The 23,832-nt window shown below is 46.2% G+C and overlaps 1 protein-coding gene across 1 annotated transcript in view; it reads left to right on the top strand.

The window, feature by feature from the left end:
• The window catches only part of FHIP1A (FHF complex subunit HOOK interacting protein 1A), a 243,846-nt gene that overhangs the window by 216,081 nt on the left and 3,933 nt on the right, over positions 1 to 23,832 (top strand). Inside the window, exons 8-12 of the mRNA XM_043567500.1 lie at positions 95 to 174; positions 9,077 to 9,267; positions 12,177 to 13,322; positions 20,199 to 20,377; positions 20,736 to 20,874. Coding sequence (XP_043423435.1) covers positions 95 to 174; positions 9,077 to 9,267; positions 12,177 to 13,322; positions 20,199 to 20,377; positions 20,736 to 20,874 — 1,735 coding nt within the window. The remainder of the gene's footprint in view (positions 1 to 94; positions 175 to 9,076; positions 9,268 to 12,176; positions 13,323 to 20,198; positions 20,378 to 20,735; positions 20,875 to 23,832) is intronic.

The following is a 23,832-nucleotide window of genomic DNA, read 5'->3' as shown; positions in this document are numbered from 1 at the left end:
ATTTTATTTTGTAATTCTGATTTATTTTCCATCTGTGGGGAGTAGAGCTATCCTTCCAATATCTGAAATAGAATGTGTGTTTTTTGCTTCCCAGCTCTGTGTGGTGTCCCTGGCATTGTTTAGAACTCTCATCGGTTTACATTGTGAAGATGTGATGTTACAGCTAGTTCTAAGGTGAGTTGCCCTCTTTTGTTCTCTTTAAAGAAAAGCTCAATATGTACTATTGCTATTATATTTTTCTTTGGGTCATATAAGCCATGTAGGAGCCATGCTTCTAAGGGAAAAAATGATCAGGAATATCAATCTAATTTCTGTATCATTTCCCAAGGTTAATTTTAGTTTTCCTATTAAGAGTATTTACGGGGCTAAATACGTTGTATTATAAATATGTTCCTGGAAATAACAGATAGGATGTTTGGAAATTTTCAGACTATGAAGGCTTTCCTGTTCTGCGGCTGAATGTCTTTCTCCTGAAGTACACTTTTAGAGGCCTGTGTTACTGGAAACAACTTTTCCAAATATGAAATGCTATTGATATATAATTTTTATGACTCTTGCTTTCCTAATGTTACACCTACAGCCTGCTCTCTCTGACCCATAAGTATGTTTCAATTCAATTCAGTAAATATTTAATGAGTACTTTGCGTGTACAGTTCAGAAGAGAGTAGGGCATGGGGTAGAGGGATTGAAAAGGACTTCTAAACAAGGTGGAGCAGGTAGGACGTTCGGAGGGACAGGTGAGAAAGGTTTGGGGAATTGGCTAGTATTTGAAGGCAGGTGTCAGGAGTCAAAGCGAACTGCTGTTAGGATGCTGTTAATGTGGTCATTTGGCAGGGGGCTCAGGAACACCTAATCCCACCTTGGCCCAACTCTGCCTCTCCTGTGGGGGTCCCCAAGGGAAGCATCTGCTTTGTGAAGGGAGAGAGGGGGAGGTGGCTAGGCTTTGTGCTCCCACACTCCCCTCTCGGGGTATGGAAACAAAAAGGAACAAGTCAGCCAGGGTCGTCTGGCACGCCTTCCTGCCTCCTCCTTCCTTTGATTCCTTTGAGGACGTTCTGACCCTTTGTGTGACCTCCTCCTTGGGAATAGCGGGAGAAGAAGCCTAGGACAGGGGAAGAGGAGGAGACTTGGACCACCTCTGGTCACCAGTGGGGTTTTGATACCACGTGAGTAGAATTACGAGAAGAGGACATTCCAAGTGGCTGCGTTAGCATTTCCAGCGTGGTAGCTGTGGACAAGTAAGGGGGTGGCGAAGTGGTCGGGGAACAAGAGGAGAGGCTTCACCCAGGAACGGGTTAGAAATGCAGATTCTTGGTCTTTTCCCAGATGTGCTGACTCAGGGGGTGGGTGGGGCCTGGCAAGCTGTGTTCTAACTAACTCTCCAGGGGATTCTGATGCATGGCTGATTTTGAGAACCAGTGGTCACTGGTTTATCTGCAAATGGGAGCGATAAAAAAACCAAAACCAGGCTGGAAGAGGTGGATGGTGGCATCATGGTGGACGCCTCACAGAGTTATCATTTCGTGGGGAAGTAGATCACTTATTAATTTTCTTACTTTAAAAAGAGTTTTTGGACTTTCTAGAGGTTTAGATTAGGTCATCAGTCACTAATCTTAAGGCACTGGCAAAGAACAAATCTGATCACGAAGGGAAAGCCTGGGTAGTCTGGCTAGAATATTTTGAGTAGAACATCCCATCCTAAAAGGATTGCTTCAGCCTCCCGTTAGGTGTCTGCTGACGTGACAGATGCATTAGCAAGGCCTGAACGGAATCCCTCAGAGCAACTTGTTAAAGCCTTTCTTACTGCCCCAAACCACACTTTGCTTCCCACCACGGTAAAACCTGATTATATTTAAGTGTCAAATTCCTAAAGGCTGCTTCGCTGGGGGCATGAAATGCAGCTGTCTTTTTCAGCCTCCCTGGAAGCCTGGCCCTGCTGGGGATGTGCAGAGCCTTTCCCCTCCCAGCCACCTCATCCCGTGTGGCCCAGCTGGGGACAACTCCTCCATCACCTTTGGTCTACGCGGGATGCGGTGCGGTGCTGTGCTCGTTGTGCTAAACACCGCCCTCAGAGATCGTGTTAGCTGCTTTTGAGACCCAGTCATGTGCCACGTGAAGGGGGAGAAATTGGTTCATGGTTGAGATATTTCCATATCCAAGTCAGGGCTAATCGTTTCCCAGCAAAGTGCCTGAAGGGCACACGTCGAAGATTCTGAATAGGGTGATGGAAGCCAAATCCCACATAACTACCTGGTCTTAGGCTCTCTAAGCCCAAGCATTTTCCTTGTTTCTTTAATGAGGATGATGGCGATAATACAATGATAGTTGCCCTTTATGTAATACTTTCTTTTTCTTTTTTTTTTAAGAGAGAGAGAGTGTGAGAGGGGCAGCGGGGGATGGGGGAGGGAGAGGGAGAGAGAGGGAGAGAAGGAGAGAGGGAAGCCCCCAAGTGGGCTTCATGCTCAGTGTGGAGCTTGGACGTGGGGCTTGATCCTATGACCCTGGGACCATGACCTGAGTGAAAATCAAGAGTCAGACGCTCAGTGGACTGAGCCACCCAGGCGCCCCAATTTATTTCGAATTCTACCTCATTGCCTGGGGGAATCCATGAGCGAATGGAGAATATACACGGAAGTCAGGTACGCAGCAGACTCGCGGGAACCCTCAGCTTCCTGGTCTCTGCCCTCTGAACTGCCAGGTCCCCCCCCCCATTTTAAATTATATTTAATTGTCATAACATACACAGAACATAAAATTTGCCATCGCAACCATACAGTTCAATGAATGGTATTAAATACATTCACATTGTGGTGCAGCCGTTGCTGCCATCCATCTCCAGAAATGTTTCCACCTTGCAACAGGAACACTGTGTCCCACTAAACACTAATTCACCATGTCTCCCTCCTCCGGCCTCAGGAAGCTACTCTCCTACTTTCTGTCTCTCTGAATTTGACTACTCTCTAGATACCTCCCTTAGGTGGAATCATACCCTTTTTTTGGCGCCTGAACTTTATCACTTTTCATTTTGTCTTCATGTTGTTGCATGTGTCAGGATTTCCTTCCTTTTTAGGACTGAATAACATCCCACTGTTTATATATACCACATTGTGTTTCTCCATATGTCTGGTGATGGACGTTTTGGGTTGCTTCCGCTCTTTGGCTGTTGTGAATAATGCTTCTAGGAGCATAGGAGTACAGATACCTCTCTTCCACACCCTGCTTTCAATTCTTGTGGGCGATCTACCCAGAAGTGGGATGGCTGGATCACATGGTAACTCTATGTTAAGTTTTTTACTGTTTTGCATAATAGCTGCACCCTTTTACATGCCCACCAACAGTGCACGAGGGCTCCAGTGTCTCCACATCCTTGCCAACACTTGTTATTTTCTGTTAAAGAAATGGTGTTTCTGTGATCATGCAAAAATGAGAGACAGATTTCAAGAACCAATCAGAACTCTTAGAAGTAAAAGCTGTAATTATTACAATGAAAAATCAGGGGTTTGGGTAAATAGCATGTGGGACACAGATTAAGAGAGAAAGAGAGAATTAGTGAACTAGGAGATAGAATGGAAGAAGTTACTACATTCGCAGCAGAAAGAGGTAAAGAGATTAAAATTATGAAAACAAGGCTGTGAATGATGGTGGTTAAATTGATAAAGTGTAACAGATCCCATTAGAAGGAGAGTGAACTGCTGACTTGACCTATTCTATTTTTGGAATTTCTAGCTCATACTAAGTTGTTTGGGAGAGTCAAGTGTGGGGCTATCTGAAAAGTGTTTTTGAAACGCTGTAACATACTACACAAATCGAAGGGAGGAGAATTTCCTGGAAAATACATCCTAAACTAATGAAAACGTTGTCTTTTCTGATTTAGAATCTGTACAAAAGCAAAGACAACGCAAAATCCTTATTCTTCTAGTCATTTAAACTTTATCTTCAGGGACATAAAACACAGATTTATAATCTGTCCTTTTTGTTATTGCCACTATAGTGGTTCGAACGCACATGATAAACGTGTGGGGCTGAGAGGCAGTAGAGCAGTCGAGATTATGTGAGTCCACCGAATTGAACTTATTTGTTATGTGATAAATAATAACTATATGTCCATTTTTGTTGCAATCCAAATACTACTAAATACTGATATTGCAAAGTGATAATCCATTCGTAAGTGATATATTTCTTACGGTTAGCGTAATAATCAGGAGCCGTAACTTGAAATAAGGTACCCCCAAAAGAGAGGCTATTTTAGTGAGCAGAAAACCAAGGAGAAACTGTCCGCCTGCATGGATGTGACATAGAATAGGCCAGAGGCAGGCAGGAAATGCTGATAAGCAGTGAGGTGACAGATCACCCCCATATTCCTGGCACTTGCCAGTTTAGGCAAAATTTAATTGCTTACTACCCTGAATGCCGTTTCTGAATATTCTGGTTGGGGCATTTTTTCCGGAAGTGCTGGTCCGTCGTCAGGTTCTTGAATTGCGTTGCCTGTTGTGTTCAGTTAGAGGATGTTTTTCTTGGAGAGCAAAGTGCGTTGCTGTGTGTCCACTTGAGAAACATTTCCATCCTGCATGGGAGCTAGGTGTCTGGAGGAGAGCAGGGGGAAAAAAAAGGCAAGCCAGCCTAGGGGAAGATGGCTAGGAAAAGTACAGTCAGAATGTCTTTGGAAAACAATCTTTTTGAAATTTACTGATGTTGCTTTGTAGATTTTTGCCTCTCGGTGCGTTATTGAGGTTCTTGTCATCTCATAGAAACACCTTACCTACTTCATTGTACTGCTTTGTTTCGCTCGTGTTGTCAGTGTAGCAGTAGGCAATGTGTGTGCTTTGTTATTGATTGGCTGTCACTGAACTGTTTCAGACGCAAGGATGCTTCACTTCAATGAGTGAGAGCCAGGGAGAGGGACAGTGGGCCAAGGGGTGCGAAGTGTTGGGGAAATAATGAAAAAAAGAGAGGACAATATGGACGATATCATTTTTTCCCCCTGCTGTGTCGTAGGACGGCTTTGAGTAATCTGGATCTCTAAAATCAGAAATTTCTTAGTTTCTGGTTATTTTTACTGCTTTTGAATTTAAATAAAAGCCTCCAGACAAAGTATGTGTAGTATAAATGAAAAGATGGTTTGAGGACAAATTCTGGAGTGATTTTTCTCTTATCGACAGCCACTTCATTTTGATATTTGACATTAGGGCAGCTTCTGACATTCATTCTGTTCCTAATCTTTCCCTGTAAGGGATGGGAAGACAGAGGGTCAATGCATGGTTTTCCCACTCTTCCCTCTGGGATGATCCTTCATTTCAGAGGTGCTGTGGAAGCACTGTGAATACGAGGGAGGGGTTATTTATGTGAACTCACTCCCCATTTCCAATTTTTTTTTAACTTTCTTTATTTTGAGAACGCACAGGGGGGAGGGGCAGAGAGAGAGGGAGAGAGAGAGAGAGAGAGAGAATCCCAAGCAGGCTCTGGGCTGTCAGCACAGAGCCCAAAGCAGAGCTCAGACTCATGTCCTGCGAGATCATGACCTGAGCTGAAATCGGGAGTCAGACACTTCACTGACTGAGCCACCCAGGCCTCCCCCCCACCCCCCCGCCTCTTTTTGATTTGATAAAACCTCTGCTTCAGCCTATAGGGAATCTGTTTATTTGATTTACTCAGAAGAAAATTCTTAGTTTCTGCTGAAAATATGTGTTTGCAAAGTTGCAAATTCCCAATTACTCTTTATTCTAATATAATTTCCAGCTACCCACTGGTGATATTTGATAAATAGCTTTATTAGGTTTGATCCACTGTTCCGTTTCTAAAAAATGCTTCAAACAAAGAGCAGAAATCTATGTATATCAACTTAAATCATGAAATATGCTTGGTTGGAGCTGTAAGCAGTCATCAAGTTCCTGCAGTGTATCAAAGCATTGAAGCAGTTTCTTTCTTAAATAATTAATGATCAAAATAAGGAGATAATAAATCCTATGTGATATGAGTTTCCCTAGGCCTCACCAGCCAGTGAGATGAGAACAGTCCATCTCAACAACCACACGATGTTTTACTGGGTCTTCTGGCCTTCACCTGTCAACTAAGAACTTGGCCTTAGGGAGGGGTCTTAACCCATGGTCACAAGCAAGTGTGTCCACCACCACAGTTGCCACAGCAGTGCCTGGTGAGGCCCCTTTGGTTGGTGCTGTCTCCCTCTGCCCCTGCCTGGTCCCCACCTGAGAGCGCAGAGGTGCTGGCCCAGCACTGCCTTCCCTTGTGCCCTCAGGGCCAGAGCTGTGCCCTGTGTAGACAAGTGGGAGAAAGCCTCTCTCCTCTGCATCATTGTCTGTCACCAAAGCATCTCTGCTCACAGAGATCCTTGTGAAAAAACCTCCTTCATTTTGCTACCTACAGCTTCTTTTTTAAAATGTTTGTTTATTTTTGAGAGAGACACAGAGACACAGAGAGAGAGAGAGAGAGAGAGAGAGAGAGAGAGAGACAGAGGAAATACGAAGCAGGCTCCAGGCTCTGAGCTGTCAGCACAGAGCCTGACGCAGGGCTTGAACTCACAAACTGTGAGATGATGACCTGAGCCGAAGTCAGAAGCTTAACTGACTGAGCCACCCTGGTGCCTCAACCTACAACTTCTGTTTCTTCTCCGCTAGTGCTCGGATCAAGACCCCAGAGCTGGGCCAAGAATTAGAACAGACCTGTCACCTTGCCCATATTGTCCTCCTCTCTTTCCTTTTTGTTTTTATGACCTTTGATATTCATACACTTGAATTTATGAAAGTCGATGCCACCACATCAGACCTGCGGGGAATGTCTGGATCTCGGTGATTCCAAGTTTAGGCTTCAGGAGTGTGTGGATTATATGCCCGTGGGTGTGGGGGAGAAGAGACTAGGAGCCTCTGGCAGAGTACTTGAAGAATGGTGTGGTGGTTCTTTGGGGAATGGGAGGGCTAAGTGGCAAACTTGTTTCACACTGTGAAAGTTATTAAGATCGTTCATGTAAAGCACCATGAAAAGAATTCAGTCTTTTTTCCTCCTCGACTCAGGCTCTTGCCGTTGGTCAGTCATTAATGTAAACATACCTTCCTCATTTGGATCAACAGGAAGTGGGAGACACAGCTTAGTTGTTCTCAGGCCTCCAGACACACCCTGAAAGTTGTACTTCTATCTTTTTCACCGAATCCTTCATCATAGCTTGTTTTCTTCTGTACTGCCTCTTTCTCAAAAGCAAAAAACAGAAACAAAAACATTCTGGTTTATTGACGATCATGGCTCAGGTCTTCGGGAATTGGCCCCTGTGTACGAGTGACACTTGGCTCTGGCTCTGGAATGCTGCCTCCGTCCCGTTTTTTTCCGTCTTTGTTTAAAGGAACAGTATTATTGCCCCGCCCCCCCCACCCCGTTAAGAGTGTCAACCATTTAAACAAACTTTATTCCACCTGTGAAGCCCGTGGATGTGCTCCCAGAGTGTCAGAACTGATTGCCCAGATTTTCTTATCTCTAGGTTCATAGTGATACTCCGGTATTTTTGATCACCCACGGAAAGCATTTTGTGTGCAGTGGGGCCTAGTGTTCCTTGGTGAGGCCTTGGCCACTGTGAAGTTGTGATTTATAAAAGAAATACATATTTGGTCCCTGTCCTGTCCTGTGTCTGGCACAGACCTCCTAAAACCCTTGGAATTTCCTACATGCTGAGAAGAACAAAGATGTGTTTGTTATGTTGATAAGGCCACTCCAAGACCCAAACCTGGGGATGGAGGCTGGTTGCCAGGAGACCCAACCATGTGATTAGACGGTTACTTACAACTTACTTACAACTCTTGGTCCTACTCCCCTGACCTCCCGGGTTAAATCAGTCACCAACAGCCAGTGACTTAATCAACCGTGTCTCTGTAATAGAGCCTCCATAAAAATCCAAAAGGACCGGGTTCAGAAACCTTCCAGGTTGTTGAACACGCAGAGATGTGGGGAGAACAATACCCTCGGAGAGAGCATGGAAGGTCTGCGCCCTTCCCCCACACCCTGCCCTATGCATCTCCACCATCTGACTGTTCCCCAGTTATATCCCTTTGTAATAAACTGGTGATCCAGGAAGTAAAATGTTGTTCTGAGTTCGGTGAGCCACTGCAGCGTATTATTTGATATCCAAGGAGGTTGTTGGAACCTCCCATTTATAGCAGGTTGGTCAGAAGCACAGGTGATAACCTTGGCCTGCAATGGTCATCTGAAGTGTGTGTACGTGGGCAACAGTCATGTAGGACCGAACCCTTCACCTGTAGATGCTATCTCCAGGTAGATACGGTCAGAATTGAGTTGAATTGAAGGACACCCTGCTGGTGCCTAGAGCTTTGCTGGCTTGTTGGTGTTGGGACACCCCTTCACCCTGTCCCCAGCTCCCATGTTGGAACTGGTGACCAGAATACCTCTCGCCGCCATATTTTCTCAGGGTCAACCACGAGAGTACGAGAGGGGGTTTGCACTGTGGAGTGGGTCTTTGCCTTTTCGTGCGGCTGTGGTCATTCGGCATCCACTACGAGCCAGAGTTTCTGGGACTATGAAACCACACTGTTAAAGAAGTCCCCTGCTCTGGTAGCACGTTGTACTGAGTGTCCGAGTGTTCTGAGACGCTGAAATAATTGTGAGTCTAGGTACCCGTGCTTTAGGAGAGGGCGGTGAGTGTAGTGGAGGGCGGGAGTAGCTCTGTCTTGGAGCAGGAAGCCCCGGAAGCCTTCCCAGAGAGGGTGACACTGAAGCTGGACCTTGCAGGATGACAAGACATCGGTGAGGCAGGGAACGGGGAGCACATTCCTAGTGAGGGTTACCGTGGGTGCAGACATGGAGGCAGAGCGATAGCAGACCCGGTGAGAGAGGAGGCAGTTCGTGAAGGTTGCAGCGTGAGGGCCCTCTGCAAGGGGGTGGTTCTGCCTGAAGAAGGAAGCCCTCTGCAGGTTTTAGGCAAGCGAGTGAGCCCCGGGGCTGGTAGGATGGCTGGCTCGAGAGTGGGGAGAGGATGCATCATGCGTCCACCTTGGGCCATGACGAGTCCCGATGGGAGTGGATGTGGCAGACACTGAATGCAGCCGTGTTGTCGTTACAGGTATCTGATCCCTTGCAACCACATGATGCTGAGTCAGAGGTGGGCCGTGAAGGAGAGAGACTGTTACTCTGTTTCTGCGGCCAAGCTGCTCGCCCTGACCCCCGTCTGCTGCTCCAGTGGGATCACCCTGACTCTTGGGAACCAGGAGAGGGACTATATTCTCTGGTCAAAGTGTACGCATGATAGTTCAGGTAAAAGGAACTCGCCTAGTGAATAATCCTTAAACAAAAAGGATGCCAGATGCCATTCCTCCTCTGGATATGTGTCTCTTTGGGTAGACAGGGAATAATGCAGTGAGCCCCATTTCATTTATGAATGACTCGGGGAGGGTCTTTTCTGCTTCGTCTTATAAAATTTTTTTAAATGTTTATTTATTTTAGAGAGAGAGACAGACAGAGCTGGGGAGGGGCAGAGAGAGAGACACACAGAATCCGAAGCAGGCTCCATGCTCCGAGCTGTCAGCACAGAGCCCGATGTGGGGCTCGAACTCACGAACCACGAGGTCATGACCTGAGCCGAAGTTGGATGCTTAACCGACTGAGCCACCCAGGCACCACCCACCAGACCTTTATTTTGACCAGGTTTTAGTGGCATCCTCAGAGTACATATATGAAAATATGTGCCACCATGTCTTTTTAAACAAAATGGGGGTAGAGATGTGGAGATGGTTGCAGCTAAGATAGAATTAGTCCTTATTCTAATTTCTAAGATGACCCTTTGTGCGTGCTTGCCTGCCAATAATATATCATCATAAAGCTTGAAATTTGTGATGTGGCAACAATATCTGATTCATTTTGTTGACCTACTTAGTTTTTTTTGTTTTTTTTTTTAGTTTATTTATTTATTTTGATAGAGAAGAGAGTATTCACTCAGGTGGGGGAGGGGCAGAGAGAGAGAGAGAGAGAGAGAGAGAGAGAGAGAAAATCAATTCCAAGCAGGGTCCATGCTGACAGCACGGGGTGGGAGCTGAGGAGTGCGGGGAAAAGCTTGATCCCAGGAATCATGAGATCATCACCTCAGCCAAAATCAAGAGTTGCAGAGTCAGATGCTTCACTGACTGAGCCACCCAGGTAACTCCGAGGGTTTTATTTGTTTTTAAATAAATACTCTGGTTTTGTTTTGTTGTTGTTGTTGTTGGTTTTAATAGGAGTTATAATACTCGTGCTATTTGCCAGTTACAGTTGATCTTGTACAAGTAAAATTTATTTATTTATTGAGAGACACGGAGTGTGCAAGCAGCAGGGAGGGGCAGAGGGAGAGAGACTCGGAAGCAGGCTCCACCCTCAGCGTAAAACCCCACGTGGGGCTCCATCCCAGGACCCTGGGATCATGACCTGAGCTGAAATCAAGAGTCAATGCTCAGTTGACTGTGAGTCACCCAGGCCCTGCACAGGTAAAATTTAAATGGTCACCTATATCAACCTTGGCCCTCTGGCAGGCAGCTGAAACAAGGGGGCATTTGTTCATCTTCGGTGGCCAGAAGGCTATTTCAGTTCAGGAACGTTCTGCCTTTCCTGTGACCGCTAGGAAAGAGTCCAACCCTGGTACTGACCCCGGTATTTCCAGTGTGTATTCTGATATCCCCCCAAACAATATCATCCTGTCTATCCAGGCACCATCCTGTTAGATAAAGTATATTTTCTCTCAGAGCTGGGCTACTTGACCAGGAAAATATCAGGGTGTTTGGTGTAGATGTAATTGTTACAAATTAAGGTGGTTGTATTCTTGGTCTTTAAATAAATATACAGTGATCATGGAAATTAATAATTTACTTGGCAGTACAAGTTATTTTAAATGTATTTTCCTATTAGGTAAACTATTCAAGATATCTTCTATTTTCCTACCAATAGTCATTTTTTAGAACATATTTGACAACTGATGTCTTTTTTTATTTACCAAGAAAGTTGTTTCAAGAATGATTCTGGGGCTGACCTTGCTGCATAATTCAAAATTTAAATTAAACAAGCGATTGTCGAATGCCTACAACTTGCCACATTCTTTCCCTGTATTCACATTTAATCCTTTGAAGAGAGTAGTATTTCCATTTTACACAGGAAGAAACATACTCAGAGGAGTTGACTTGTTCAAGGCTACACAGCTGATGGGTCCTCTGATTCCAAATTCCACATTATTTCCACTCTCCCACTCTGGGATCGCCTTACAGTGGAGTGCCCTAATGGATGAACAGTGGCGTAGGTGGGTGGGTAGACAGGTAATGCAATTCATAATTCTGGTCTGGCCTGGTAGAGATTTAGATAATGAAGAGACAGGAAGCTTGCAAAGCTGTGGCATCGAACCAAGTATGAACGGGGGTTGACGTGAGACAGCCTGTGCTTGAGTTGTGCTCTGCCCCTGACTAGTTGGGTGATCTTTTGTCTCTGAGCCTCAGTTTCTTTGCCTGTAAATGGAGAAAATGATATCTGCCATATAGGGCTGTTGGGAGCAGTAGTGTTGAAAAAGCACCTGCCATGTAAGTTCTCCATTTAAGAAATGGTAGAGTTCATCGGGCTGTGTGCTGACACCTTGGAGCCTGGAGCCTGCTTCAGATTCTGCGTCTCCCTGTCTCTCTGCCCCTCCTCCGCTCATGCTCTCTCTGTCTCTCAAAAATAAATAAACATTAAAAAAAAAAAAAGAAGAAGAAGAAAATAAATTGTAGAGTTCTGGGGCACCTGGGTGGCTCAGTCGGTTAAGCGTCAGATTCTTGATTTTGGCTCAGGTCATGATCTCATGGTTTGTGGGACTGAGCCCCGCATCAGGCTCTGCACTGACAGTGTGGAGCCTGCTTGGGATTCTCTCTCTCTCCCTCTCTCTACCCCTCCTCTGCTCTCTCTCTCTCAAAATAAATAAAATAAACTTAAAAAAAAAATGGTGGAGTTCTAGGTCTCCTCTATGATTCTATAACTTCAATGAAGACAGACATTCTGTTCTTCTTAAAATCTAACCATTTTTTTTACTCAGAAGTTAGTAGAACTAAAGTAGCTGGCGGGACAAAATCTTAGCAGCCAAATGAGTCACATCTGTGTCCACTACCTTTGTCTCCCCACCTGTTGTATGTGTAAGCAGGGGGCTCGTTCTGACTCGTTTCTGCCTCCCGTGGCAGGGGCCGTGGAGCAGCCAGTGCCCCAGGTGTCGTCTCCGTCGGCCTGCATCGTGGAGTACGGCAAAGCCCTGGACATCAGCTACCTGCAGTACCTGTGGGAGGCCCACACCAACATCCTCCGCTGCATGAGGGACTGCCGAGTCTGGTCCGCCCTGTACGACGGAGACTCTCCTGACCCGGAGACGTTTGTCCAGAGTCTGACGGAGGACAGCGCCATCGGTTCCCCCTATCCTGTGTTCAGGCTACCGCCGCAACTCCCCAGGAAGACGGGCTCTCCGCTGCCTCCAGGAAAGGAGAAGAGCCACACGGAGCTGGAGTGGGATGACAGCTATGACACCGGCATCTCCTCAGGGGCGGACGTGGGCTCCCCCGGGCCTTATGATGATCTGGAGAATTCGGGCCTGCCGGCACCAGTCGACCCCCCCAGACACATCCAGGAGATGAAGAAGAACGCCATCCTGCTCTTCAAAGGGTCCTACATCGAAGAGTCCGACTTCCAGGATGATGTGATGGTGTACCGGCTGTGTGCCGAGAAGGACTCTGAGGACACTAGGAAGGTACAGGCGGAAACCGCCAGGCCCGCAAGCCAAGCCCAGACTGAGGTTCAGGGTCCCGCCCTGAACAACGGCCCCCTGCCCAGCCCTCCGTCAGGCACGGATTCAGAGGAGGAACAAGGTAGGGACAATTCAGACCTGTTTCCAAATGCGTCCAAGGGACCGAAACAAGAAGAGGAGCCGGAAATAGCCCGGCAACCGAGCCCGGAGTTAGCGTCTCCCATCTCCGAGGCCGAACACAATTCAAAGCCGATGGTCATTAACCCAGGGGGTGAAGATTTCATCGCCCAGTATGACCAAATCATTAAAGAACTGGATTCGGGCCCCGAGGGCTTGACAGAAGAGAATTTCCCCTCGCCTGCTGTCTTGAATCTCAAGGGAGAGCAAGAGGGGAAGGAAGAAGAGAGCAAAGGAGAAAAGGAGGACGAAGAGGAGGAGGCCGGGGAGAAGGCCCTGGAAGAGGAGGACGACTTTGATTCTTTTATAGCAGACGCTCCCACCATCGACGCCGCGCCGTCCCCGTTTGGGGTGAGAGATGAGACTGCCTTTGCCAGTCAGCCTCCCGTGAGGACTCAGAGCACCCCGTTCACAGGTGATGATCTTGGCTCGCTTTGTGATTTCTGCTTTTGTAAATACTTGGACGTATTGTAACGAGGAAGTACGGTAGGTGGAGGCAAGGAGCATTGCCACTTTACCTAACAGAGGGGGGAAAGTGGATTTGTGAAGAGGACAGAGAGGTGGTTTCATGTTACCTTGTCATTCTAGCGGTCTTTTTTGGACCCCAGCCAATCAGAGGATGCATTTCACAGCTGGGTAACTGCTTCCCTTGATATGTGTGTGATAAAATACTAGGACTGATGAAACCACACAAAAAATCCAGTCTCAGTATTTGATAGCCTCATTTCCCTTAGTCTACTAATTTTTCTCCATGGCATGTGTTTTTATATAGAAAAAAGGTACGGTTTCCCCCACTAGAATCATAGGCTCCGCGAAGGCACAGGTGTTGGATTTTCTCTGGTCTTTCCCAGCACCTGAACAGAGAACAGAGCACAGGGCAGGTGCTCAGAATAGCTGCTGAATAAAGACAGCTGTATACACACGTCAGAGGCCATTGGAGCTAGGTATGCCTTTGCCCCGGAGCTCATTTCAGGTAATTGCAAAATCTTTACCCCAAAATAAGTAGAGTGGACCCCCATAAACCTGTAACTCTGCCAACGAATGGGTGTGTTCTAGCATATACCCCTAACAACAGGTAGGAACCGAGTAAGAGCCCAAGGGATAGGTTAGGATATCAGACGTGTGGATTGGGGTGAGGAGTTATGATAGAAAACATCATTAAATATTAGCCAGTAATATCTGAATCTGCAAATTGGGGTGCGGGGGGAACTGGCCCAGGGGGCTCATCAAACTCAGGGAAGGCTGGTGTGGGACCCCTGAGCAGTGTCTAGGTAACCAGGAGAGATCCCCCCCTTTAGGGGCTGACACCGCAGAGGGACCCACAGCGACGTTGGAGTCAGGCCTGTGGGGGATTCCTGGCTGTAGCACTTCCAGCTCTGAGATCCTAAACCCTCCCCTTTCTCCTGTGAGGACTGAATGGGAACCCCGGGGCGGGGCGTGTGTGTTGTTATTACTTTTACCGGCAGCCTTGGCTGAGGCTTGCCTTTCTCCGCCTGGCCTGGCGGGAGCAGCTTGGTGGGACCGGCCGGCCGTGCTCCACCTCCTTGGATCACCCCAAATAGATGAGATCACATTATCTTCCGGCCCAGTCTGGTAGGCTTCCTGTGATTTCAAGTGGCTCTTCCAGCCTCCTCCTGTATTTATTCATCTATTTACTGAGGCCTGAAGATTTATTTAAAGAGGGAGAGAGCTTTTAATTCCACAATTAAAAGGCTTGAGGTTCTAGTGGAGATAACATTTCAGTGTGAATGGGTTTTAATTAAAATTCAATCAGTCAGTCCATCAGAAGTAAGAAGGATTAGATAATCTCAGTTTGCCCAGGTGATAAGGGGAGGGGGCTGGGGATGGGGTGGGGAGCAGGAGGGCCCTGGCTGCGTGAAGGGGGGCAGAAGTAACCTACCACAAACCCGAATTTTGTCTGGGGCCTGCCGCATTTACTCTGGCCCAGCTGGAAATCCCCACTTTGCAGAGCTCTTGGGGGTGTGAGAGCCACCCAGGGCTAATGAGGGTTGCTCTTTAGAACAGAACGCTGGCTTTCTTGTGAAAGAGCTTCGTCCCTGGGAAATATGTAAATTGCGGAAACAAAGTATAGCTTAGGGCAAGAAGAAAAAGAGAATACAACACTTTATCAAATAACATCAGTGTTTTGCATAGGATACACCTGAGAACCAACAAAATGTTGTGAGTTTTTTTGATACATATAGGTAATTTTAACCAAAACTTTGCTTTTTTCCTCCTTTGAAATTTGTACACAGCTTCAGGAAACATCTTTTCTCTTTCCACGTATATAAACTTTGTAGTTTCCAAACTCCTGAGTGTGTTGTGTAGCAGTAAGCGTAACTTCTGTCTCTCCGTGGAATCCTGATTTCCACCGAAATGAATTTGCTTCTCAGGACGATCAAAGCATTCCATTTCATTTATCTAATTAACTCTGTGCATTCAGCAGTCTTGTATTGATCTCCTAATATTTGGCAGGTTCTGTGCCAGATACTAGGACAGAAAACTGAAGGGATTCACAGACTTGCAGAGGAAAGATCAAGAAAGAATTGTACTCAGTGAGAAAAGCATTATTTTCTCAAGTTTGTTTATTTTGAGAGAGAGACTCACAGAGTTGGGGGGGGAGGGGTAGAGAGAGAGGGAGAGAGAATCCCAAGCAGGCTCCATGCTGTCAGAGTAGGGCCCGATGTGGGGCTTGATCCCACGACCCTGGGATCATGACTTGAGCCAAAATTAAGACTCAGACACTTAACCGACTGAGTCACCCAGGCGCTCCAAAGAAATGCATTATTAGTGATTGTGTGTCACACGTCTTAGGGGAGCCCAGTGGCGGGGGGAGTGGGAAAGACTTCACAGAAGAGGGGTACAAACAGCGGATAGAAGCTCTCAGGTAAAAGTGGCTCAGAATGATCGTCTGGGGAAGAGGAAACAACAGGCAGAAGACAAAGGAGCCTGACAGCGCAGGCACAGGTGTGACAGAGCGTGGATCCTGTGAGACAGTGAAGTGTCTGAGAGCGGAAGCCAGAAAGCTTGGTTGGTGCCACCTTATGGGGAGGGGGTCTTTGGGCCAAGCTGAGGAACAGGGACCTTGCGCTGCTGGCACTGAAGAAACCCTGGAAGCGTTTGAGTTGGCAAGTGATGTGACTGGGTCTGTGTTTGAAAGGCCAGCCTAGAGTAATAGGGAGAGAGAGAGCAGGTGGGAGCCTGCTGTCATTGTGGCAGAATTCAGAATGCACTCGTGCTCTGAGTTCTGTTCCTGGGAACGTCTCACAGTCTGTATTCACACGTATGTGCCAAGATGTATTTACAAGGATGTCTGTTGAGGTGTTGTTTATAATAGAAAAAGACTGGAAACAACCCAAATGTCCACTAGTAGGAGACTGTTTTACGAATGTAGTACCCATGGTGCCTGACTAGCTTGCAGCCTTGTGCTGAATGCGACTGCTCTGTATGTGCTGCTATGGGACAGTCTCTAGGGTAGAGTGTTCAATGGAAAAGCAAGGTGCAGGACAGGGTGTGGAAGATGTCATCATTTGATCAAAAAAAAAAAAAAAAAAAAACCAGGATACACACACACACACACACACACACACACACACACGTGTGTGTGGGCAGAGGCAAGGCAGTGTGTTGGTGAAAAGCAGCAGCACTGGAAACAGATGGGCTGGATTACAGTCGTGACTTTTCATTTATTGGCCACGTACACTTAGTGTTCTGCCTCATCGTTCAATGGGGATAAATAACCAACTTCGTAGGCTCCTGTAGAATATTTAAGTAAGTTGATACATGAAAAGTGTGGAACACTTAGAACACTGCCTGGCACATAGTGATTAGTAAATGTTTTAAATAATAATTCAGTTATTATTCTATTATATATGTATTATTATGTTCTATATATAATATATAGAATATATAGAGAATATATACATTCTATATATATTCTATATATATTCTCTCTCTATATATATATTTATATATATATATTATCTATATATATTCTATATATTCTATATATATATTCTATATATTCTATATATATATTCTCTCTATATATTTATATATCTATATCTATCTATATATCTATATCTATCTATTCTATATATATAATATATAGAATATATATATAAATATAGATATATATTTTATATATTCTATATATATATTCTCTCTATATATATATTTATATATCTATATCTACATATCTATATCTATCTATTCTATATATATAATATATAGAATATATATAGAATATATATATATTCTATTATATATGTATATATATATTTCTGGAAGAACACGCTCTAATCTGTTAACAGGGGTTGCCTCCAGGGACAAAGGCTATTCTTTATTTTATAGTTCTGTACTGTTTGAAGAAAACTAAAAAAAAAAAAAAAATCATTTAAATCTCTACTAAAATAGAAAGACCATTGCTGGAGTCAAGACAAGCAACCATGGGACTCAGACCTCAGGCAGAGCTGGCAGAGAGGTGGCAGTGAAGGCCCACATTCAGGAGGTATTTCCATCATGGGACCAGCAGAGCCGAGGCACGGAATTGATGGCCGCTCCATTCTTGGAGTTAGAGAAAAGAGGAGGAGCGGGCGGGTAGGTGGGGGCAGGGGAAGAGGGCACATGAGAGGGGAGAGACGTGAATGACACGTTGTCTTGTTATTCTGAGAAATTAGTATTTGCTGGGTGGGGAGTTTGCCTGTCCTCCTAGAAGAAGAGAGGAAGAAAAAAACACACTGTCCACCCCACCTCGCACACACACCTGTGGCTTTCTAAATTGTAGCTGAGTTTTTTCTGATTTTCAGCTGCTTAAGAGTTTCCCCTAGCAACTGTTTGTTGCCAAGCAGTTTTTTTTTAAGTGCTAGAAATCAACTAAGAATAAAAGAGGAATTTGAAAGGGTTTCATGGATGTTTCTTTTTGCACATGCCTAAGAAGTTGTAATTAATGTCATTAGTGGATTATGACAGTTGCTGGTCTTGACCTAACGTTCTATCATTCAGAACAGAGATGGTGATGCCACTCGCTCTCCACAGGGGGCTGGTCTGTTTCCCTCCCCTGTAGTAGCGGTAGACTGTACCTGCTCTGCCCTGGGCATCTGCAAGGTCGGCACATCTCATGTGCATTGGATGGCTACACGGGCAAAGTACAGTCTCGGGCCATGGGAGGGCAGGGTTGGACTCTCATTAAGGACATGTGTTTGTTTATAGGGGATTCTATCTACCTCAAAGGACTGAATTCACCTGTCTTGGCTTCCTCTGGAGGAAAATAGATGCTGAGCCAGGGACTGCAGGGCAGCGGGGGAGGGGGTGGGAGGGGAAGAAAGGGAAGACCTGGCCGGGAGTCGGGGAGGATGAGGGCAGCAGCCTTCACCTTGTACCTCTACCTGAAAAGCTTGAATTGGGTTGTGATGCCTTCAGAAGAGTTACTAGTGACGTTTCCAGGGTTTTTGATGAAGCCTCTTTAAGGTGCTTTCAAAGTGGGATTCTCATCCAGTTTCTGAATGTGTTTGGCACACTCCCAGTTGTATTTTGTGAGCCGGGCCTCTGCGAAGGCTCTCTACTCAGAGAGTTCATTGAACGCCTGTGTTGTGGAAAGTGAGGAGCTCTGTCCATCCCAGAGATGGGGAAGTTGAGGCTCATCTAAATACATGAGGGGGTAGTACCTTTCTGTTTGAGGCCCCCGTAGAAACATCCTCTGCAACCCCAGCGACAGGAATATTGCCATCATCCAGGGGTAGAGGGTTTAGGTTTGGTGTTCCCAATTCTCACAGATGGCTTCTCTTTTCTTGCAAAGGGTTTTACTGTCTTACACCACCAAGGCTTCTGAATAAAGCATCTTGTGGTAAAGTATGTTTTTGTTAAACTCGTATTAATGTTGGTGAAATCTTCGTAGGGCAGGTTTATTCATCAAGGGTGATGTGCTTTTGTTATAAAGATGCCGTGGTTTAGAGGCATCATCAATAGCTCCACTGGGGGAAATGCAGAATTCTCATTCATTCTGCTTAATGGACCGCTTTTATGGTAAAAATGGAAAATGTCTTCAAGTAATTTTATTAATGCCAGATTAATTTTTTTGATTTTCCCTGTCTTCAATGAATTCCCACATAAAGCACATTAATTTTCTCACGATCCAAATTAGTCAAAGCCTCCTTTTGCCTAATTATTTATGAACTACTTTTGCAGTCGTATAGATTTTCTTTCTTGAGGAACCTATGACACCTCAAACTATACCTCCCCAAATTGAGTCCCTCTTCTCCCTCCCTCGCCTGCTCCACCTGAAGATTAAAGTATTGTTACCCAGCTGCCCAATGCCATTAAAATTACAACCCAGGCCTCATTCACCCCTGGTTTTTCTCTTCTTCCGATTCTTCCACATGGTGATATTTCACAAGACGGGATCTTTCTCTGGGTGCTTCTTGTGGATAGACAATCCCTGTTCACATGTTGCTACTTGGCAAACATAGTTTGTGTGTTTGCTATTCTTTACTAGCACAAAGGTTTTTTTGTTACTAAAACTTTTGCTGGTTTCTGATGTTTGTGTGAAGCCCTACAGTATGCGTCTTCATGAGGTGATTGAATATCATGGTTTTGAGCTCTGGCAGTTCTGGGAATACAGCAACGTTATGGAGTATATTTTAATTTTTTAAAAAATTTTTTAACGTTTATTTATTTTTGAGACAGAGAGAGAGCATGAACGGGGGAGGGTCAGAGAGAGAGGGAGACACAGAATCTGAAACAGGCTCCAGGCTCTAAGCGGTCAGCACAGAGCCCGTATTTTAATTTTTTTTAATGTTTGTTTATTTTTGAAAGAGAGAAAGCTTGAGCAGGGGAGGGGGCAGAGAGAGGAGGGGGGGACAAAGGATCTGAAGCAGGCTCTGCACTGACCGCAGCGAGCCCGACAGCGAGCCCGACGCAGGGCTCAAACTCACGAACCATGAGATCATGACCTGAGCTGAAGTTGGACCCAAGTGCCCCGAAGTGTATCTTTAAAATTATGCTTCCTCTGACTTTTTTCAAGGTCTATGATAATTTTCAAAGCATCAAAACTGCTCATAGAGTCAAAATACCAGCTCCCATGCACGTATCCCTGCTTTCTCCCGGTGGTGGTGGTTTGCTTCATGTTCTGCTTTGAGGCAGGAGAAGATCTGGCTCAATTTGCTGTTTCTGTATTTGATCTGCACCTGGCGGACCCGCGGTTTGGGAGCGGTGGCCCCAGTGCCTCCTGAGTTGTCAAGGAAAGATGTCATCTGTGCCGAGCCAGCCCTGATGCCTTGTGCTCTTCCTGCAGGCCCATTCATCAGCGTGGTCCTGTCAAAGCTGGAGAACATGCTGGAGAACTCTCTACATGTTAATTTGCTGCTTATCGGGATCATTACTCAGCTAGCCAGCTACCCGCAGCCTCTCCTGCGCTCCTTTCTGCTCAACACCAACATGGTCTTCCAGCCAAGTGTCCGCTCCCTCTATCAGGTACGTTAGCTGAGCCCATATCCATACTGTTGATTTTATGGGTGCTAAGGAGAGGGCTGCTTCTCTCCTTTCCTCTGTTATTTTGTTGTTTTTCTAAAATCCCTCGGTTCTAATTCATTTGCTCTCCTTCCCTGTCCTATGACACCAGTTGTGGGGATTATTCTAGACAAACTGCAAAGCTTCATTTAGCTTGATGTTTCGAGGGCGCTCTACCAAGAACACCCAGGCAGTTAAAAACAAGCAAATGCCTGATATCATAAAAGTTCCGGCAGCGAGGGCTGTACCAGAAAGATGTATCGATAACTGAGGGTGGGATTCCATTGTGAAGCATTAACATCATTAATGTCGCTTTTGACAGGTCCTTGCGTCTGTGAAAAACAAGATTGAGCAGTTTGCTTCTGTGGAGAGAGACTTCCCGGGGCTCCTCATACAAGCCCAGCAATACCTGCTCTTCCGAGTGGACATGTCTGACATGACCCCTGAGTCACTAACCAAAGGTAAGTCAGGTGTCTCCTCTGTGTCTCTCCTCCAACTGTTCTTCCGTTTCCCCAGCCTCCTGACTTGGGCTCACAGATGCTGTGCTGGCTCCTGGGCCTTAAAAGCATCTAAATACATCATCATTTTCCCCAACAGGGGAGAGCCGCCTCTTCGCGTTCTGAAACCTAAAGAAAAGTCTCCCCTGCTTGCATCTGGCCTGCTCCCGGCTGGGAGGGCTTAGTAGGACATTTGCTTGCCTCCCCGACAGTGGTCAGGGAGGAGTGCTGCGTGTTGTTGCTTGGCTAAAATAAATAACTTGGCGTGTGTGGGCCAGAAAGAGGCATTATGTGCACACCCTGAACCATTTTTTGGCCAGTCCTGCCCTGAGGAGGGCATCTGTTCTCTTTATTATGTTTTCAGAGACTCTCAGGCCCCAAATAAATGTGCTTTAGGGCTCTGTAAGGTAAAAACTATTCATTTGGACTGGGAGAAGGGAGCTGAAAAGATCCCAGAACTCTGATGGCTTGACCTTGTCTCTGTGTAGCTATTTCCTCTTGGTCACTGGGCCTCACTGAGCCTCCTGTTCCTTGACTTTTAAATGAAGAATTTGTTTTCTATCTCAAGTCCTTTTGGCTGTAGAGCTCTGACTGTGAAGAGCCTTCAGGGCACTGCAAGGCAGACTTTGAAAGACAGGTGGGCCTGTGCCACTGGGAGATGAGGGGGCAGGCTCCAAGCTTTGGCCCTAGAGAAGAGTAGTCCAGGCTGGGCCGGGCCATTCACGGAGGGGGAGTAGCCCCCACATCTCTGTGGAAAGGTGGGCTGTGGGCCCGCGTGGCCTCTCCTAGCTCCTGGACTACTGGTCTGTTAGTCGTGTTCCTCCTGAACCCGGAGCACACCTCTGTAGCTCACCCTGTGAGCATTAGCTTTTGTTCAGTAACAAACCACTGCAGCAACTCAGTGGTTTAAGAGAAAGTCATTTATGAGTGCTCACAAGTCTGGGTGGTTGCCGGGTTTTCTGATCTGGGCCAGCCTCGGCTGATTTTGGCTGGACTTGCTTATGTGTGGCCGTCAGTGGGTGGCTGGATGTCTGGGATGGCCTCACTCATATGGGTGGTTTCCGGCTGGGGTGATGGGGATCGTGGGGGTCTGTATTACTCATCATCCAGAGGGTTCACCCCGGCTCGTCAACATCACAGCTGTAGGTTTGCAAGAACGAGAGCAGGATTGTACAAAATCTTTTGAGGCTCTGTCTCGGGACCCAAACAAGGTCAATTCTGCTACATTCTGTTGGGCAACGCAAGTCATGGGGCCGGCCCAGGTTCAAGAATGGAGCCAAACTTCCACCTCTCCATGGCAAGGGCTAGAAGAATTGTGGGCATTTTTACAATCTGTAGATGGAAGGTGGCATGCCTCTTCTTACATTACACTCCATGCTTGGTCTTCATTTGTAGTTTTCAATTTGTAACGTGCTTTCCGAGGCAATCTTGTTTTCAGATAGCACGGTGCAGTGGGCGAGAAGGATACTACTGGCTTCATTTTCGTATAAGGCAGCCGAAATTAGGTGCCTGGAGTAGTCCGCCAGGGTCATGAGGCTCAGGTGCCTGAGCCTGTCTTGCCCAGTGTGTGGAGCCCAGGGCACAGACACTGACTGGCTTCCTAGGCTTTCCTTGACCCACACACTCCAGGTGAGGGGTGGTGGGGTGGGGAGTGGCGGGGATCACTCACACCTTGTGCTATGTCCTGGCTTCAGACTGTTTCTTGGCTGTGGATGCCAGGTATGTGCCAGGGGAACTTGTTCTCACCACATACAGTTGTCAAATGAGCCATAATTGATGCTTTCTAAGGTCTGTAATGTTCAGGGGGCTTTGACTTGTGAGAAGCTTCTCTCGGGGAAGAAGACTTTTCCTTTAACAGAATTGTTCAGGTAAACTTTCCAACTTCTTTCATATTGGCAAAGTGACACCCTCCTCTCAACTTAAAAAGTCTCTAAACTTTCTCACAGAATGAGAAAGGTGTCTGTCCCCGTGCACAAAGCTGACCACCAAAGCATTGAGTGTGATGCGATTGCCTCTAAATGAGTTGAATCCAGGAGCTCGAGCGTCATGGTAATGGGCCAGACACTGGGGTTTTCCATGTTTGTGAGCTGTGTACTTTGTCTAGCACTGTGGACGTGGTGGGTGGGAGGAGCTTGTAACAGATTTCTTACCTAACTTTTAAATCTTGCCAGTATTAGTCTTGAAAACCCTCTGTTGCAGCTTTTCAGACCCAGGGCAGCATTTCAGAAAACCACTCCCGATTCTGACATTTATTTATACTTCTCTTCTTCCCTGCCTTTTTCTTTAGGTGCTTGTGCGTGCTTGCTGAGTCCTCTGATGATGGGTAGAACTCGGGTGCCTGCAGCGAGTTCCCCCATCATGCAGGTGCTCTACTCCCTTGGCCTCCTGACAGCCCTGTAAAAAATGAGCCAAAAGGGTGCCTGGGTGGCTCAGCCATTAAGTGTCTGACTTTGGCCCAGGTCATGATCTCACAGTTTGTGGGTCGAGCCCTGTGTTGGGCTCTGTGCTGACAGCTCAGAGCCTGGATCCTTCTTCGGATTCTATGTCTCCCTCTCTTTCTACCCCTCCCCCATTTGCACTTTCTCTCCCTCTCAAATATAAATTAGAACATTAAAAAAAAATAAAACAAAAAAACGAGCCTCCTCACTAATGGCTTCAAATAGGGACAGACTTCCTATGCCAGCTGTCACTTTGTCATCCTTGAGACTGTTGATCTCTGGGATCAGCCACTTCCCCTCAAATACTTTCCAAACCACAGAGGTTGTATTTGCTTGTATTTAGTTATCTTCAGAGTCCTTTCACTGATCATGAGTTCTGGGAGGGAGGGAGGTCAGGTGGGTGGTATTTCCATTTTACAGAAAAGGAAACAGAGACGTTATATGATAAGCTAGTTGCCAGGTAGGAACCATAATTTAGTTCTCC

This window comes from Prionailurus bengalensis, chromosome B1, assembly GCF_016509475.1.
Source record: "Prionailurus bengalensis isolate Pbe53 chromosome B1, Fcat_Pben_1.1_paternal_pri, whole genome shotgun sequence".
NCBI classification, from domain to species: Eukaryota; Metazoa; Chordata; class Mammalia; order Carnivora; family Felidae; genus Prionailurus; species Prionailurus bengalensis.
This window is presented reverse-complemented; position numbering and strand designations above follow the sequence as displayed.